The sequence below is a fragment of the Diceros bicornis genome, chromosome 4 (assembly GCF_020826845.1).
Source record: "Diceros bicornis minor isolate mBicDic1 chromosome 4, mDicBic1.mat.cur, whole genome shotgun sequence".
NCBI classification, from domain to species: Eukaryota; Metazoa; Chordata; class Mammalia; order Perissodactyla; family Rhinocerotidae; genus Diceros; species Diceros bicornis.
In genome coordinates this window covers 67,126,475-67,143,608 of record NC_080743.1, presented here as the reverse complement: position 1 = coordinate 67,143,608, position 17,134 = coordinate 67,126,475, and the positions used below count along the sequence as shown (strand labels likewise).

Below are 17,134 nucleotides of genomic sequence, written 5' to 3'. Positions count from 1 at the left end.
TAGCTTGCTTTGAATGGAAGTTAAATTTCCTTTTTTTGCTCATTGATGCGACCAGTCTTCTCCAAGGTTCTCACCTTACAAAATAAATCCTATTATTACTCATTCAAACTTCAACAGTGGGGTTTAAGTAAGAAAATCTTATAAACATTCTACCCAGCTAAGGAAAAAACAGAGAGTTAGCAAGTCCGTACAATTCAGGACAGTACGGCCCAGTAGATCGCAGGCATTTGAGACATAAAGAAAAGCATGTCAGGCCCAACAGACACCAAAAAATAGATTTCTTGAAAGCTTTGGATGGATCTCACACACCAATATCGTTACACAGTGTTGTTGGAGGATGGCGTGGGGTGGGGAGAAGATGGGCTTCAAAAGCGGTCGATGCAGTCCTCTGTCCTTGACCTGGACATAAATGCTCAGTGGTACGTGGTCACACCCCTCTCACCCTCAGTTCAGGCAAGTCCAGCAGCTAAACTGAAGAGACCAGTGCCAGAGGGGGTCTCCCAAGTCTCCGGCTCACAAGACGCAGGTGGCAACAGATGACCAGAAAGTGAGGAGGACCTTCAGGGCATCACTTTCCCTTCCCTGCCTGTCCCTCTCTCCTCAATCCCAGCTTCTCTGTCACTGAACCCCACTGCACACGTACACTGTGAATCATCAACCATCCCTGACCCGTGACCTTGAACTTCCATGTCCTGTTAGAGGACTACAACCACAGCTCAATAGCATGATGACAATTCAAAGAGATGTGTCAAGCAATGTTCCATAGAAACTGCTCTTGATCCCTGTTCTGTTCAACATGTGAGTGAAATGAATGAAGACATAAAAAATAGCATCAGGTTTACAAGTCTTCCCAAAAGAAATGGCCACTACCCGTATTCAGGATAGACACATAAACTATTGTAATCATTTTCATAGCTTGGAAAGAGCTCTTGTGGGACAAGAATGATATCCATGAACGAGAAGTATGAGAGAGGGTGTTTACTGACATTAAAAAAACAACAAAAAAGCAACCCACTCATAGAGAAGGATTTTAGGAGGTAAGGTTGTCACTCAGACTTCAGTTTAATGATAAGCCAACATGGTGCCCCAGTGAGGGGTAAGAAGTCGACATAAGACAGGGATGCAGCAAGTAGCCTGCTGAGAGAGTCAGGACAGAAAATAATTTTTAAATTAACTCTTCCTTCACTTAGTATCGTACTCTGGTTTTTGTCCTTTTTAATGGATGTAGAAAACACTGGAGAAGACCCAGAGAAGAACATCATGAGAATCTAAAAGTTTGACATCTTTCACGTGTGGAAAAGCCTTAAGATCTCTTTTAATTTAAAGAGAACATGGGGTGACTTCATGCCAGTGCTTAAGAAAATAAAATTTGTCAGGAAACTGTTCTGTCTTGATGTTTTTAGATGCACACAAGATGGAACAGGGAGAATTGTGCTTAGATATTTTTGGTAGATCAGCACAAGGGTAGACAGCTATTGAGAGTGGCTGCTGAGGGGTGGTCCCCATCGGTGGTGACCTTCAGAAGAGACCAGGCAGCCTTGTTTGTCAGCGTGGCCTAGGCAACTGGAAGGCAGGGGCTCCTAGGATTCCATGACACCCCACACCTTCCAATTCTGCTATGGCAACTCCAGACCGTTAACTGGCGCGCTGGGTGCTCTCTCCATCACTCCTGTCTGAGTCTGAGCTACAGGCAGTGCCTGTGGCTCTGAGCTCTGGCATCTTGACCCTTGTTTGGACAGTTACGGACTCTCAAGTGTTGTGGGGCGTCGATCAAGTTGTTCCCAACGGTAGGGTAGGAATTCCTGGATCAGGCCTGATGAAACCTGTTTGATGTCACTTGTTTTTTTGTATTGGTTTTTGTTTGATTTCACTTGTTTTTAACCTTATGTGTTTGGATTTCTCTAGCAGTCCCTGGCTCTACCTCTTCTGCCACACGTCACCATGGCAGTATGTCTTAGCTCTGTGTCTGATCCGAGGGCAGAAATGACGGTCCATGAAATCAACCAAGAATTGCATTCCCAGCTGGCAAAAAGCGAGCAGGACTTCCAAGACCTCATGGAGAAATTCCTTGTATCCCAAGCTACGACCTACTCTCTGGCCAAGGAGCTGCAGAAATATAGTAAGTCCTACAGGGCCATGGTCACCAAAGGGATGAATGATCACTGTCTTCCCTCTAAAATACTGAACACTCTCCAGACTTTATCTTCTATTCCCTTTGTCCAAATAAACTTCATTCTGACCACAATCCAGGAAAAGTAGAAGGGGGTATTTTACCCTCAGTTTGCTGGGGATGGAGACACTGAGGCACAAAGAGTTTAGTAACATTTTCAGGTTTGCAGTGTGGTGTAGGGTGGAATTAGAATAAAGTTCCAGATATGGATTGCTGGTGCAGCCACACAACTGCCTGCTTCTCTCGGGAAAGGGCTAGACTGTTTCTCTCAGCATCCTTTCTGTCCTGTATCAGATCCTGCATCACTGTTGGCCTAAATGTCTGGAACTAATGAACCCATCAGTTCAGACTTCTCTGAGGTCCCGGTGGCAAAGCACTGTGCTACTTACACTGCAGAAACTGGTGATAGTGCACACTGGGGAACACAGGTGATAGGACCTGCTTTAAAGGAGCTTAAAGATGAGGCTGCTCCTCCCTGAAACTGTGGTATCTGTGAGTGACACCATCAAGACAGGGAACAGCCTGGTGAGAGGGAAGCCCTGCTTCCAGGGCACTGGCTGTTCTTCCTGAGTCCAAGGAAACCATTGGACACCTGTGGTGAGGTTGAGGCTGTTTCTGTGGAAATCAGAATTTGCATACCACCCCCTCTGTCTCTCTCAGCTGGTGAACCCTCAGGGATGCTGGATAGCCAGCAGGTCCCGGTGACCTGGAGAATCTAGGCTGCGAGACATGTGCCCAAAGTGAGAATGAGGGTAGGTGGAGGAGACCCCTAGCCCCAGGAAAAACTCAAGCCAGTGTGTGAGGCAGGCCCTTCCCTCCCCCAGTCAGTCTCAAAATTGGAAGCTCGATTGCCTGTTCAGTAAGACTGGGCTGTGGTGATGAAAGGCATCGTGAGAACCTGGGCACCTGCACAATGGAGTGTTTAGAAGGAGTCTGGACAACTCTGAGCCTGAATTTGTGTCATATCCTACAATTGCTTTTCAATAAGCCATTGTGGAGGTGGTGATTAAAAATCACTGATACAGAGAAAAACTGAAGCCTGCCATTTAAAAATGTGAAGAGAAGAGCTTTCAGGAAAGGACAAACTAAGTTTTATTTACATCTTTCCTTATAATCATAGCATAGCCGTAGGAAACAAATTTTGAAGATGATGAAGAAGAAAGATCTCATTTAAGCCTGGGTGTCAAGGTAACATGGTGCAGTGGTGAAGAGCACGGACTCAGGGCCGGTCTTCCCGGGCTCCAATCCAAGCTGTGTATCTTTCTGAGCTTCAGATTCATCCTCGGTTAATACGGTGCTATCATAGTACCTACTTCTTTGACTGGTTGCAATGAATCACGTGAGTGATTTCTGTAACGCTCCTAAAACAGTTGCTGTCACAGAGTAAACAGTACTTATTAGTTCTTCCTTCTGCTACTTTCAGTTTAACACAAACTTGATTAGTATCTGTGCATATTTCCTTCAGGAATTTATGGTCTAATGTATTATATTTTTCAGAATTGCACCCACGTAAATGTTTTTATCTTTGAGGTACTTGTGCTTGAAATTCTGAGCTCAAGGGAACCAACAGTCAGTATAGTCCCCGGGGCTTTCCCAAGCATACAGGAAATCGCTACTCTGTGCGCCTGCTCAGTGTTTCCCTTAAGAGCCTGCAAGGCTTGGTAAAGTGGCCCAGGACTCAGGGTCAGTCTCAGGGGATGTGAATACTGACCTTGCCAAATACCAGTTAATCTGTCTAGTTACTTTCTGTGCCTTGGAGCTTCTCTTTCCTCAGCTCTAAAATGGGGAGTAACCAAATGCCGCGTAGTAGTTGGGAGGCTGAGGAATAAGATGTGGAAATCCCAGCGTAGAGCCTGGTGCTGGGGTTATGTCTGTCCCGGGATGGACCCTGCGTCCTCCCTTGAAGGCGGTGACCACAGCAGCATGGCCAGCTTTCCACTGAGCAGGCCTCTCTGTCTTTTCTCAGAGTGTGGAGAGTACCAAGACCTCGTTGAATCTGTGCTGGGGGAGAAGCTGCATCTTGAGGAGGGGAAGCTGGCAGAGCAGTGGGCGCTAGCTGAGAAGCTCAGGTAAGGGGAGTGTGTGTGGGGAGGCTGGGGGGAAGGGGTAGGAATCTCTGAAGTGGGGCAAGGAGCAACTTTGGGCCAGTAGAAGGCAGAAATGTACATGGCAGGCACATGTGCAGAAATATTTATAAAACAATTAGAGAAAAATAATTGGAAAATTATGGACCCCAGTTATTCAGAGGCTCATTCACTCTTTTTTCAAAAACATAAATTATTGAACTGAAACTCACATGACGTAAATTTGAACAAATTGGAGTGAACAATTCAGTGGCGTTTAGTCCATTCAGTGTTGTGCCATCGTCACCTCATTTACCTTTAACATACTCACCTCCTGATGCACTACAGTTTGTCATTTTTTCTTTCAAAAGAATGCTGTCTCCTGGACCCCGTCTTTCTCATGTTCTTTCCAGCGAACACCAGCTGTCCTGTCCACATTTCTGTGTCTGGCTTGGTGTCCACTCACTGCATAATGCACTGTGTGTATTTCCACATAGAAACGGGCACGGCTGAAGTGAAGAACTGAAGAGACGTGTTTTTACAGCAGGTTTAGGAAGACGGCTGGCTTTGTTGATGAAGGAAACAATGACTAGGATCTCCAGGAATCTACAGGAGAACTCTCTGATCCAGAGGAAGCTTATATTTTACCTTCTTCTTTCTCTTTGCCACCGACAAGTCACCACACATGTGCCAGAATTCTCTGGGGACTCCTTGGAGTAAATTCCCACAGAAATCTTCTTGAAAACCTTTAGAATCTATCACTCATCCCTTTTGACTCTGAAATGTTCTCTTCTGTCCCACCTTAGGGAATACAATATCCGAATTCGAGATCAGGAGCAACAACTGACCCATTTACGGCACCAGGTACAGGAAGGGAGAGAAGTGTCGGTCCTACTCCATCAGCACCTCAGTGACCTCCTCACACATGACGACCCTGATGAAGACCAGGGGCCAGGCTTCGGAGAGCAACTGGCTGAGGGATGCGGGTTGGCCAAGCGCCTTGCCGGTGTGCTCAGCTCAGGTAAGGTGGCCACAGGCCCTGAGTGCACTGAACTGCTCTCCAAGGAGCGTGGCTCACAAGAGATTCCACAGCTCCCCTTGTAATGTTTTGACAAGCCGTCCTGGTTTCCAAACCGCACTTGGGGCCATGATAGGGTCAGGACTGGCTGGGTGGGAGCAGAGAGGAGATATTTACAGGGTGGAGGTCATGCTGCTCCAAGTGTCTGTTCCCTTCCTGATAGAGTGTGAGCTTTAGAGCAAGAGGCAGTGTTAGAGCACAGAAAAGAGGACATGACAGACAGCTTGTTAGAGTGAAAAGAGACCTGGCCAAAGCATGGGCTATCCCAGGCTCTAGCCTGAGTGTTGACTTTACTAACAGTGGGCGGGAGATTGGTTGTTACTTCTTCCATATCGATCTCCTTACCTGTACAATGGATCCAATAATCCGTTTGTGGTAGCTGTAGTCATCAAGCCTATGCCTTGGCATTCGCCATCCACAAAATGTCCCGCGTTTCTGCCTAGCCTGAAAGATGCGTTTGGATGCCAAGGCTTGTAGATCCCCTCCGTCACTCTACTCTGAGTGTAGGAATTCCTCTGAACACTGGAAGACTAGTGTGTCTGGTGAGAAAAGGCTGCATAGTGCAGTAATCAGTGAGAATGCAGTTCAGCTTGTTCCCCAGAATATGTGAGGGAAAGATATCTGGGACTTTTGACACAGACCAGAGATACGGTGTTGTGATGAGGGTCTACCCGATCAGGGAGGTATTCCCAGTGGTTCAGGGGAGCAAATCACGAGGATTCACAAGACCCCACATGAGGTCTCCTGGAATATGGCTCTTACGGTATCCTGTTGTCACACTGAGGATAGTGATGTCCCTGTGCCAGGACTGAACGTTGGACGATAAAGTTCCAAGGGGGCACTGCTTAAAGTGACTGACCCTTTCTGAATTTCTTTGTAGAAAACCATCCTGATCTTGGGGACGAGGAAGACCATCACCGCATGTCTTCCAGGTAAGTCTCAAGAATCGTGGGACTTCACGTTAAGGGGACATCTGGGGATCTCAGATCCAGGGAAATCAGACAGTGCTGACTAGATCCATTTCACCGCAAGTGTCCTATTCGAAAAGTTGTCCTTTTCCACTGTGCGCCTTCCAGATGCCAATTGCTTGATCTCTCTCCAATGTAGTCAGCTGCATTCAATTGATGCAGGTGTACTAACCAGCCAGAGGATTGCTTGCCCAGTCCCGTTCTCTCTTTGTGAGGACCACCGGCATAGGACGCAATTATGCCTCTGCCTGTTTGGCATTAGCACTGTGGCAGATATTACTTGGCCAAGGAGGTGATGAATAAAAAAAAAAAAATCCATCACATTCGACCGTATTGAGAGAAAGTCACCTTGAAACTTCCTGATTTCCAAGAGTGTCCAATGCTACCGTGGCCGCTGACTTGGCAAGTGTGCATAGCTTTCAATAATGTTTCTGCAAAAGTGTTGACGTCACCTTTCTGGTTTTCTGAGAGTAGGTGCGTCATGGCTCTTGTGTACTGGGGGAGTTCGGTCTCCTTGCTCACAAGCTCGTTTTCTGCTCAGTGCTCTGAGCACCCTTTGCTTGCTCTCTGTCTCTCTCGCTCTCTCTGTCTCTGTGTCTGTCTTTTCTCACGCTGCCTATCTGGTAGTCCCATTTCCACACTATTCTGGCCCCAGATAGAGGAGGATTATTCCCTCTCCCTTGACGAGGACTTCCCATTTCTTTTCTGTGGACGGACCCTTCGGCCTTCTGGGGAAACCAGCGCTAGGACAGTGTGTTTCCCAAACCCTCTGTTTCACCTTTAGTCCTCCCTACCCCACCAGGCTGAGGAGGGATCTGCCACCGATGCGAGAGCTTCAGCTCCCGACACCGTCTCTCGACGAGTACTATGGGACATACTCAGTTGATGTTGGCCGATCGCACTCCTACTGGACTCAGACGAGCACCTCCGTGTTCTGTGTCGATCAGGTGGAGGTCTGTTCTGTTCCGGATGCAGCCAGTGAGTATTCCATCGTGCACGTCTTCAAGCTCCAGCTGGAATCCCTGCTCAGCCCACTTTCCTTGAACTCTACCCCTCTAGCTGCGCAGACACACATTGAAGTGAATCAGTTCAAGGACTGGGTTTAAGCCCAAACAAGAGGTGGTTCAGGGAACTGTGCTCCCTTCCTCATTTCCAGGATGCGCCCCTGTCACCCTGGCCCCACTCTCACATCACTGGACCCAAAGCTGGCATGACATCCACAACTCACCTCTACAACGAATAGCAACGGTTCCATCCGACATCCTATCGGGCATGAAATGTCTCTCCTCACCTTCAATGCCCTGCGTTTCATGCCTGAAGCGTATCCCTTCAGATTCTAGGCCTACCCAGTGCGACTGGCATCCCTGTCAATGTCTCCATCAAAGACGTACCTAGGCTTCACTGTTCCTCGCCCCGTTCTCTATCTCCTTTCTCTGGGCCTGTGTTCCTATGCAGTCCACCGACGACCGACCCTAAACACCCCTACCATTCCCTTGCTTGTGTGTTTCCCTCATGCCAGCCTATGCCTTGGCATTCGCCATCCCCAAGAGGGTCCCACGTTTCTGCCTAGCCTGAAAGATGCGTTTGGATGCCAAGGCTTGTAGATCCCCTCCGTCACTCTACTCTCAGTGTAGGATTTCCTCTGAACACTCGAAGACTAGTGTGACTGGTGAGAAAGGGCTGCATAGTGCAGTAATCTGTGAGAATGCAGTTAAGCTTGTTCCCCAGAATATGTGAGGGAAAGATATCCGGGACTTTTGACACAGACCAGAGATACGATGTTGTCATGAGGGTCTACCCGATCAGGGAGGTATTCCCAGTGGCTCAGGGGAGCGAATCACGAGGTTTCACAAGACCCCACCTGAGGTCTCCTGGAATATGGCTCTTACGGTATCCTTTTGTCACACTGAGGATAGTGATGTCCCTGTGCCAGGACTGAACGTTGGACGATAAAGTTCCAAGGGGGCACTGCTTAAAGTGACTGACCCTTTCTGAATTTCTTTGTAGAAAACCATCCTGATCTTGGGGACGAGGAAGACCATCACCGCATGTCTTCCAGGTAAGTCTCAAGAATCGTGGGACTTCATGTTAAGGGGACATCTGGGGATCTCAGATCCAGGAAAATCAGAAAGTGCTGACTAGACCCATTTCACCGCAAGTGTCCTATTCGAAAAGTTGTCCTATTCCACTGTGCGCCTTCCAGAGGCCAATTGCTTGATCTCTCTCCAATGTAGTCACCTGCAATCAGTAGATGCAGGTGTACTAACCAGCCAGAGGATTGTTGCCCTGTCCCGTTCACTCTTTGTGAGGACCACCGGCATCGGACGCAATTATGCCTCTGCCTGTTTGCCATTAGCACTGTGGCAGGTATTTCTTGGCCAAGGAGGTGATGAGTAAAAAAAAAAATCCATCACCTTTGACTGTATTGAGAGAAAGTCATCTTGAAGCTTCCAGATTTCTAAGCGTCTCCAATGCTACTGGGGCGGCTGACTTGGCAAGTGTGCATAGCTTTCAAGAATGTTTCTGCAAAAGTGTTGACGCCACCTTTCTGGATTTCTGAGAGTAGGTGCGTCATGGCTCTTGTGTACTGGGGGAGCTCGATCTCCTTGCTCACGAGCTCATTTTCTGCTCAGTGCTCCGAGCTACCTCTGCTTGCTCTCTCTCTCTCTCTCTGTCTCTGTGTCTCTCTTTTATCACGCTGCCTATCTGATAGTCCCATTTCCACACTACTCTGTCCCCAGATAGAGGAGGATTGTTTCCTCTCCCTTGACGAGGACTTCCCATTTCTTTTCTGTGGACGGACCCTTCTGCCTTCTGGGGAAACCAGCGCTAGGACAGTGTGTTTCCCAAACCCTCTTGTTTCAACTTTAGTCCTCCCTACCCCACCAGGCTGAGGAGGGATCTGCCACCGATGGGAGAGCTTCAGCTCCCGACACCGTCTCTCGACGAGTACTATGGGACATACTCAGTTGATGTTGGCCGATCGCACTCCTACTGGACTCAGACGAGCACCTCCGTGTTCTGTGTCGATCAGGTGGAGGTCTGTTCTGTTCCGGATGCAGCCAGTGAGTATTCCATCGTGCACGTCTTCAAGCTCCAGCTGGACACCCTGCTCAGCCCACTTTCTTTGTACTCCACGCCTCTGGCTGTGCAGACACGCACATTGAACTGAATTAGTTCTAGGAAGGGTTCGAAGCCAAACAAGAGGTGGTTCAGGGTGCTGCGCTCCCTTCCTCATTCCCAGGATGCGCCCCTGTCACCCTGGCCCCATTCGCACATCACTGGACCCAAAGCTGGCATGACATCCTCAACTCACCTCTGCAACACGAACAGCAAAGGTTCTGTCCAACATCCTATCGGGCATGAAATGTCTCTCCTCACCTTCAATGCTCTACGTTTCATGCCTGAAGCGTATCCCTTCAGATTCTGGGCCTACCCAGTGCAACTGGCATCCCTGTCAATGTCTCCATCAAAGACGTACCTAGGCTTCACTGTTCCTCGCCCCATTCTCTATCTCCTTTCTCTGGGCCTTTGTTCCTATGCAGTCCACCGACGACCGACCCTAAACACCCCTACCATTCCCTTGCTTGTGTGTTTCCCTCATGCCAGCCTATGCCTTGGCATTCGCCATCCCCAAGAGTGTCCCACGTTTCTGCCTAGCCTGAAAGATGCGTTTGGATGCCAAGGCTTGTAGATCCCCTCCGTCACTCTACTCTCAGTGCAGGATTTCCTCTGAACTCTCGAAGACTAGTGTGTCTGGTGAGAAAAGGCTGCACAGTGCAGTAATTCTGTGAGAATGCGGTTAAGCTTGTTCCCCAGAATATGTGAGGGAAAGATATCTGGGACTTTTGACACAGACCAGAGATACGGTGTTGTGATGAGGGTCTACCCGATCAGGGAGGTATACCCAGTGGCTCAGGGGAGTGAATCACGAGGTTTCACAAGACCCCACCTGAGGTCTTCAGGAATATTGCTCTTACGGTATCCTGTTGTCACACTGAGGATAGTGATGTCCCTGTGCCAGGACTGAACGTTGGACGATAATGTTCCAAGGAGGAACTGCTTAATGTGACTCACCCTTTCTGAATTTCTTTGTAGAAAACCAACCTGAACTTGATGACGAGGAAGACCATCACCGCATGTCTTCCAGGTAAGTCTCAAGAATCGTGGGACTTCACGTTAAGGGGACATCTGGGGATCTCAGATCCAGGGAAATCAGAAAGTGCTGACTAGATCCATTTCACCGCAAGTGTCCTATTCGAAAAGTTATCCTATTCCACTGTGCGCCTTCCAGAGGCCAATTGCTTGATCTCTCTCCAATGTAGTCACCTGCATTCAGTTGAGGCAGGTGTACTAACCAGCCAGAGGATTGTTGCCCTGTCCCGTTCTCTCTTTGTGAGGACCACCGGCATAGGACGCAATTATGCCTCTGCCTGTTTGGCATTAGCACTGTGGCAGATATTACTTGGCCAAGGAGGTGATGAATAAAAAAAAAAAATCCATCACATTCGACCGTATTGATAGAAAATCACCTTGAAACTTCCAGATTTCCAAGAGTGTCCAATGCTACTGGGGCGGCTGACTTGGCAAGTGTGCATAGCTTTCAATAATGTTTCTGCAAAAGTGTTGACGCCACCTTTCTGGTTTTCTGAGAGTAGGTGCGTCATGGCTCTTGTGTACTGGGGGAGCTCAGTCTCCTTGCTCACGAGCTCGTTTTCTGCTCAGTGCTCTGAGCACCCTCTGCTTGCTCTCTGTCTCTCTCTCTCTCTGTCTCTGTGTCTCTCTTTTCTCACGCTCCCTATCTGGTAGTCCCATTTCCACACTATTCTGGCCCCAGATAGAGGAGGATTATTCCCTCTCCCTTGACGAGGACTTCCCATTTCTTTTCTGTGGACGGACCCTTCTGCCTTCTGGGGAAACCAGCGCTAGGACAGTGTGTTTCCCAAACCCTCTTGTTTCAACTTTAGTCCTCCCTACCCCACCAGGCTGAGGAGGGATCTGCCACCGATGGGAGAGCTTCAGCTCCCGACACCGTCTCTCGACGAGTACTATGGGACATACTCAGTTGATGTTGGCCGATCGCACTCCTACTGGACTCAGACGAGCACCTCCGTGTTCTGTGTCGATCAGGTGGAGGTCTGTTCTGTTCCGGATGCAGCCAGTGAGTATTCCATCGTGCACGTCTTCAAGCTCCAGCTGGACTCCCTGCTCAGCCAACTTTCTTTGTACTCCACTCCTCTGGCTGTGCAGACACACACATTGAACTGAATTAGTTCTAGGAGTGGTTCAAGCCAAACAAGAGGTGGTTCAGGGAGCTGCGCTCCCTTCCTCATTCCCAGGATGCGCCCCTGTCACCCTGGCCCCACTCTCACATCACTGGACCCAAAGCTGGCATGACATCCACAACTCACCTCTGCAACGAATAGCAATGGTTCCGTCCGACACCCTTTCGGGCATGAAATGTCTCTCCTCACCTTCAATGCCCTGCGTTTCATGCCTGAAGCGTATCCCTTCAGATTCTAGGCCTACCCAGTGCGATTGGCATCCCTGTAACTGTCTCCATCAAAGACTTACCTAGGCTTCACTGTTCTTCGCCCCGTTCTGTATCGCCTTTCTCTGGGCCTTTGTTCCTATGCAGTCCACCGACGACTGACCCTAAACACCTCTACCGATCCCTTGCTTGTGTGTTTCCCTCATGCCAGCCTATGCCTTGGCATTCGCCATCCCCAAGAGTGTCCCACGTTTCTGCCTAGCCTGAAAGATGCGTTTGGATGCCAAGGCTTGTAGATCCCCTCGTCACTCTACTCTCAGTGTAGGATTTCCTCTGAACACTCGAAGACTAGTTTGTTGGTGAGAAAAGGCTGCATAATGCAGTAATTCTGTGACAATGCTGTTAAGCTTGTTCCCCAGAATATGTGAGGGAAAGATATCTAGGACTTTTGACACAGACCAGAGATACGGTGTTGTGATGAGGGTCTACCCGATCAGGGATGTATTCCCAGTGTCTCAGGGAAGCGAATCACAAGGTTTCACAAGACCCCACTTGAGGTCTCCTGGAATATGGCTCTTACGGTATCCTGTTGTCACACTGAGGATAGTGATGTCCCTGTGCCAGGACTGAATGTTGGACGATAATGTTCCAAGGGGGAACTACTTAATGTGACTGACCCTTTCTGAATTTCTTTGTAGAAAACCATCCTGATCTTGGGGACGAGGAAGACCATCACCGCATGTCTTCCAGGTAAGTCTCAAGAATCGTGGGACTTCATGTTAAGGGGACATCTGGGGATCTCAGATCCAGGAAAATCAGAAAGTGCTGACTAGACCCATTTCACCGCAAGTGTCCTATTCGAAAAGTTGTCCTTTTCGACTCTGCGCCTTCCAGAGGCCAATTGCTTGACCTCTCTCCAATGTAGTCACCTGTAATCAGTTGATGCAGGTGTACTAACCAGCCAGAGGATTGCTTGCCCTGTCCCGTTCTCTCCTGGTGAGGACCACCGGCATAGGACACAATTATGCTTCTGCCTGTTTGGCATTAGCACTGTGGCAGGTATATCTTGGCCAAGGAGGTGATGAGTAAAAAAAAAAAATCCATCACCTTCGACCGTATTGAGAGAAAGTCACCTTGAAGCTTCCAGACTTCTAAGAGTCTCCAACGCTACCGTGGCCGCTGATTTGGCAAGTGTCAATAGCTTTCAAGAATGTTTCTGCAAAAGTGTTGATGCCACCTTTCTGGTTTTCTGAGAGTAGGTGCGTCATGACTCTTGTGTACTGGGGTAGCTCGGTCTCCTTCCTCCTGACCTCGTTTTCTCCTCACTGCTCTGATCATCCTCTGCTTGCCGTCTCTCCTCCAACCCCCATTTCTCTCTCTCTCTCCGTATCTTTCTAATGATCTGCCTCTCTCTCCCATTCACTTTTCAACTACAGTTGTTTCCGGTGTGGGGAATTTTCCTATATCTCCCTTGATGCACTCTTCTCTTTTGTTTTTTTTGACCACTTCCTTATCCCTCACTTCTAATCCAATTCTCCTATTCTGTATTTCCTAATCCCTCTCGTTTAATCTTGTATTCTTCCTACCCCAGAAGCCTCAGCAGGCATCTGCTGTTAATAATGAAGATTGAAGTCCCACGGGACTTCCTGGATGAATGGTATTTCACTCGTTCAATTGGCCATGACCTGGCAGCCTCTTATAGGCCTTACACAAGTTCCTCATTGGCGTTTGATGGAAAGGAATTCTTCTCCGCCTTGGATGCACGCGGTGAGTATTCCCATTGTAAAGGGCATACAGTGTTGGTGCGTCCCTGGTAGGCTGTATGTTCTTTGAATCCACCAACCTGCACTGACTGAGAGATGCAACCCTGCAAACAGGTTCTGTAGACTAGACTGGTTCTGGGTTGAATCGTGCTCTTGGATTTAATTTTAAGATTGCATCCTGTGGCCAGAGAACGTTTTTGTCCCAATCTGGTCACCTGTCGCCTGGCATCTCTCACAGGTGCAGGCTGTTCCTATCAAGTCAGGTTCGAGAGAAGGAATGGAGGGATAATGGCAAAATGTCAGCCGTCATTATGCCACCTAGCGTAATTTGTGTAACATAGCTCTCTTTTTCCTCATAAAACTTCTCACACTCAAGACATGATGTTTTTGCTTGCATTTCCTGAATAGTTTTGTACAAACTCTCTAGCTTTCCACACAAGTTTGCATTCTGCTCCGTATTTGCAACATCCTTTATTTTGTTTCAGAGCTCAAAGTTTTCCCCCTGCGTTGCCTACCTCCCTCTGAAGCATTTTGATACCAGACCCTGAGCACCAAATCCTGCCTGTGCCTGTGGTTTCAATGAAGCCAAATCTCTCGTTCTGATCTTTCATCCTCCACAGATGGCCATGGTTTTCATCCTTTGTGCAACACCATTCATTTCTTCCGTTTGTGGCTTGTAGTTTCAATCACATGTCTAGTCTCCGTCGTATCATCTCACGTAAACTATCAGCAACCTGTGTACCTGAGGGGGGTATTGACCTAATTTATGAGCAGAGTAGAGTGGTTCCCCTCTCCGTGATATCCAGAAAAGTCCTTCCTGGTGAGCACCATCTCGTTGGGGCAACAATTTCATAGAGTTTCTAGATGAAAACACAGTTTCCATTTCCTCTCACAGAGGCTATTTTTTGACCTTTTCATCTGGGAGAAGCAGTTGGATATTTAGGGGACTTTATTCATCAAATCAGCTTGTAGGAAGAGCAAGAAACTTGGTGGTGTTCCTTACTCACTCTATTTTATAGTGAAATTGGCTATGAACGCTATGTCCCTCAGCCTTTTTGGGTCGGTAAGTGTCTTTTCACACTGGGACCATCCTCTCGCCTGTTTCCCATTCCTCCCTGAGGTGCAAAGGATCAGAGGCTTTCTGAGGACCACAACAATTCACAAAACAAAAATGTAACACACAGTTCTTTTGCATCTGTTGTTTGCCATGCCCCTTAGCAAGCGAGCTCCATGGACGCCCTAATCCACTTGGTCCTCACAGCGACACTCTCAACTAGGTGTGGGATCTCATGTTAGAGCTGAGGGGGCTGAGGTTCAGGAAGGTCACTTCACTAGCCCAAAACACCCAGCCAGCGCACAGTGGGTCATAGGCCGCTCGTTGGCCTGACTCCCTGCTCAGGCCCTGTCCCCTGCTGTCAGCAGTCAGACTGTCATAGACTAAGCAAGGATGGTGCTCACCCTCTTCTTTTTCCTTTGTTGCAAGTTGTGTCAAACAATTTTTGAGCTTAAACAGAAAAGTCTGAATACTGGTCCAAAGACCTCCTGTGGCCACTCATATAGATCTGCCAACTCCTACTGTCTCAGTGCACTTTGTCCTGTGAGCAGAGCCAGAGTCTCATCCAGCCCCTCTAGGGGGAGCTGCAGCTCCATGAGACTCTCTCTCCATGGAAAATCAGTCAGGGCTGAGAGATCTCTGTCTCTCACCACCCCCTGTCCTCAGGGGTTTCCTGCTCTGACTCAGGTTTGTCCTGGCATCCTTGTAAAGCCACATAGCTCCATCTCAGTTACGCTGCCAGCCAGGTCTGGTTCCCATGAGGAGGAGGAGAAAGGCTCAGACACACCTCTCAGGAGTGTGATGCGTGTGACAGCGCCCGGCCTTGTCAGGCCATCCTTCAAAATGCACCAGGAGAAAACAAATTCCCCCACGCGGATGGGCTGAGATAAATGAAGGGAACGTTTCAATTCTACACGCATCTGTCCTGTGTGGGGGTTCACTAATGACAACATGTAAACAGTGTGTATAGCAGCAGTGGGGCCACAGATGGTCTGCTCCACCCCATCCTCTCTGTACAGGGAGAAACGCTCTGGAAACAATGCGAACACAACCTAAATCATAACATGATCTTTTATTGAGGGCTCTTGCCCACCTGCCACACCAACAATATGGGACAGCCCTTCAGAAGTTCAGTACAATGTTCTCCCTGTTCTCCTGCAAATGCAAAGAATATTCAAAGCATAGGTTTAATAAAGCCTAGCAGTTGGGAAGAGAGAGATAAAACAACATGATGCAATCAGCCATGATAATTAAAACAACCTTAGACCTTGATTCAAAGTAACTCTTGAGAATGATGAGACCTCGTTTTGGTGATTCTTTTACCAGGCAGATTTGTTAATTTCAGAGGGTTTACTCTTTAGCCCAATATGTGTTATCATAAAATCTTATTATATGTCCTAAATTATGATTAATAAACTGTCTCCAGGAAATATGGAGGATGTAACGTGCTTGTGGAAAAGGAGCTGGAAGCTAGAAGAGGCACGTGGTGCAGGGCTGGCGTGGTGTGGGGAGAGGGGTAGGCTGACTCCAGAGGATTTGTAGAAGGGAGCTGTGGGAAATGATGTTGGAGAAGAAAGAGGGACCAGAGGAAAGGAGGAGGGAGTGCAAAGGAAGGTGAGGAGTTGAGAGTGTGTGTAGCAGAGAAGGGAGAGGAAGTTCTCACAGCAGAGCAGGCATGGGATGAAACTGGATTGGGAGTAATAAGACGGGTGACACATTGGATGGTGAGGAGAGGACAGAATCAGAGAAAGCAGTTAGAAGGAGGTTGGATGAATCCATGATGAGAGTCAGGTAGAGTATGCGATCTGGAAGACAAAATGGTAACAGATACACAAAGACACGTGTAAGAAACGGTTAAACAAACCTTGATGAGAATGGAGATGTGTAGAGGGCAGGAGAGAGGGGAGCCCATCTCAGCGTGGAGCAGGCCCTGTGGGCCAGGACCCCGCCTGAGCCTGACTTGGATTGGCCTCAGCCTATCTGAGGTCTTTGGTTAGCCCACTTTCTGAGAATATGTATTCATTTCACAGTAGAAATATACACATGTTTCAATAGGGAGAAGGGGCCAGAAGCCACTGAGGGGTGTGTGACATAGGATTGTGCACTCTCTTACCTCCCTGAAGAACCACAGAGTCTGATTCTGTAGCACTTCTGGCCCCTCAGTTTCCCATAAGGGACTCAGACCTCTACTGCATTTCCTTCACCTGCAACTACCCCTGTGTGGCAATAGAATGTCTAGATGTGTGGGTGAGTGAAGGGCAGTCAAAATTTACAGACAAGGGTGTTCAATGGGCCGCAGAACTCTGCAAAAATTCTCGTAAAATGGTCCACGAACTAGTTTCCCAACACCCTTTTCTACCGGACCTGAAGCCTTGAGGCCGTACTTTTTTCCCTGTTCCTTTATTCTGGTGGGTACACATCAACATCACTTTCTCCCCATCTCCTGAGGCCTCTCTAGAACCTTCTCTCTAGGCTATAGGACTAAGTTAATAAGAACAGATTAATAGGCATGACTTCTTCTGCCCGTGCAAAGTCCTCTGGACTCAG

At 48.3% G+C, this 17,134-nt stretch overlaps 1 protein-coding gene across 1 annotated transcript in view; it reads left to right on the top strand.

Annotated features, from left to right (window-relative positions):
* Window positions 1–1,983: 1,983 nt before the first annotated feature.
* The window catches only part of LOC131401630 (neuroblastoma breakpoint family member 9-like), a 49,126-nt gene continuing 33,975 nt past the window's right edge, over window positions 1,984–17,134 (top strand). Inside the window, exons 1-3 of the mRNA XM_058536892.1 lie at window positions 1,984–2,119; window positions 4,137–4,239; window positions 5,040–5,254. Coding sequence (XP_058392875.1) covers window positions 1,984–2,119; window positions 4,137–4,239; window positions 5,040–5,254 — 454 coding nt within the window. The remainder of the gene's footprint in view (window positions 2,120–4,136; window positions 4,240–5,039; window positions 5,255–17,134) is intronic.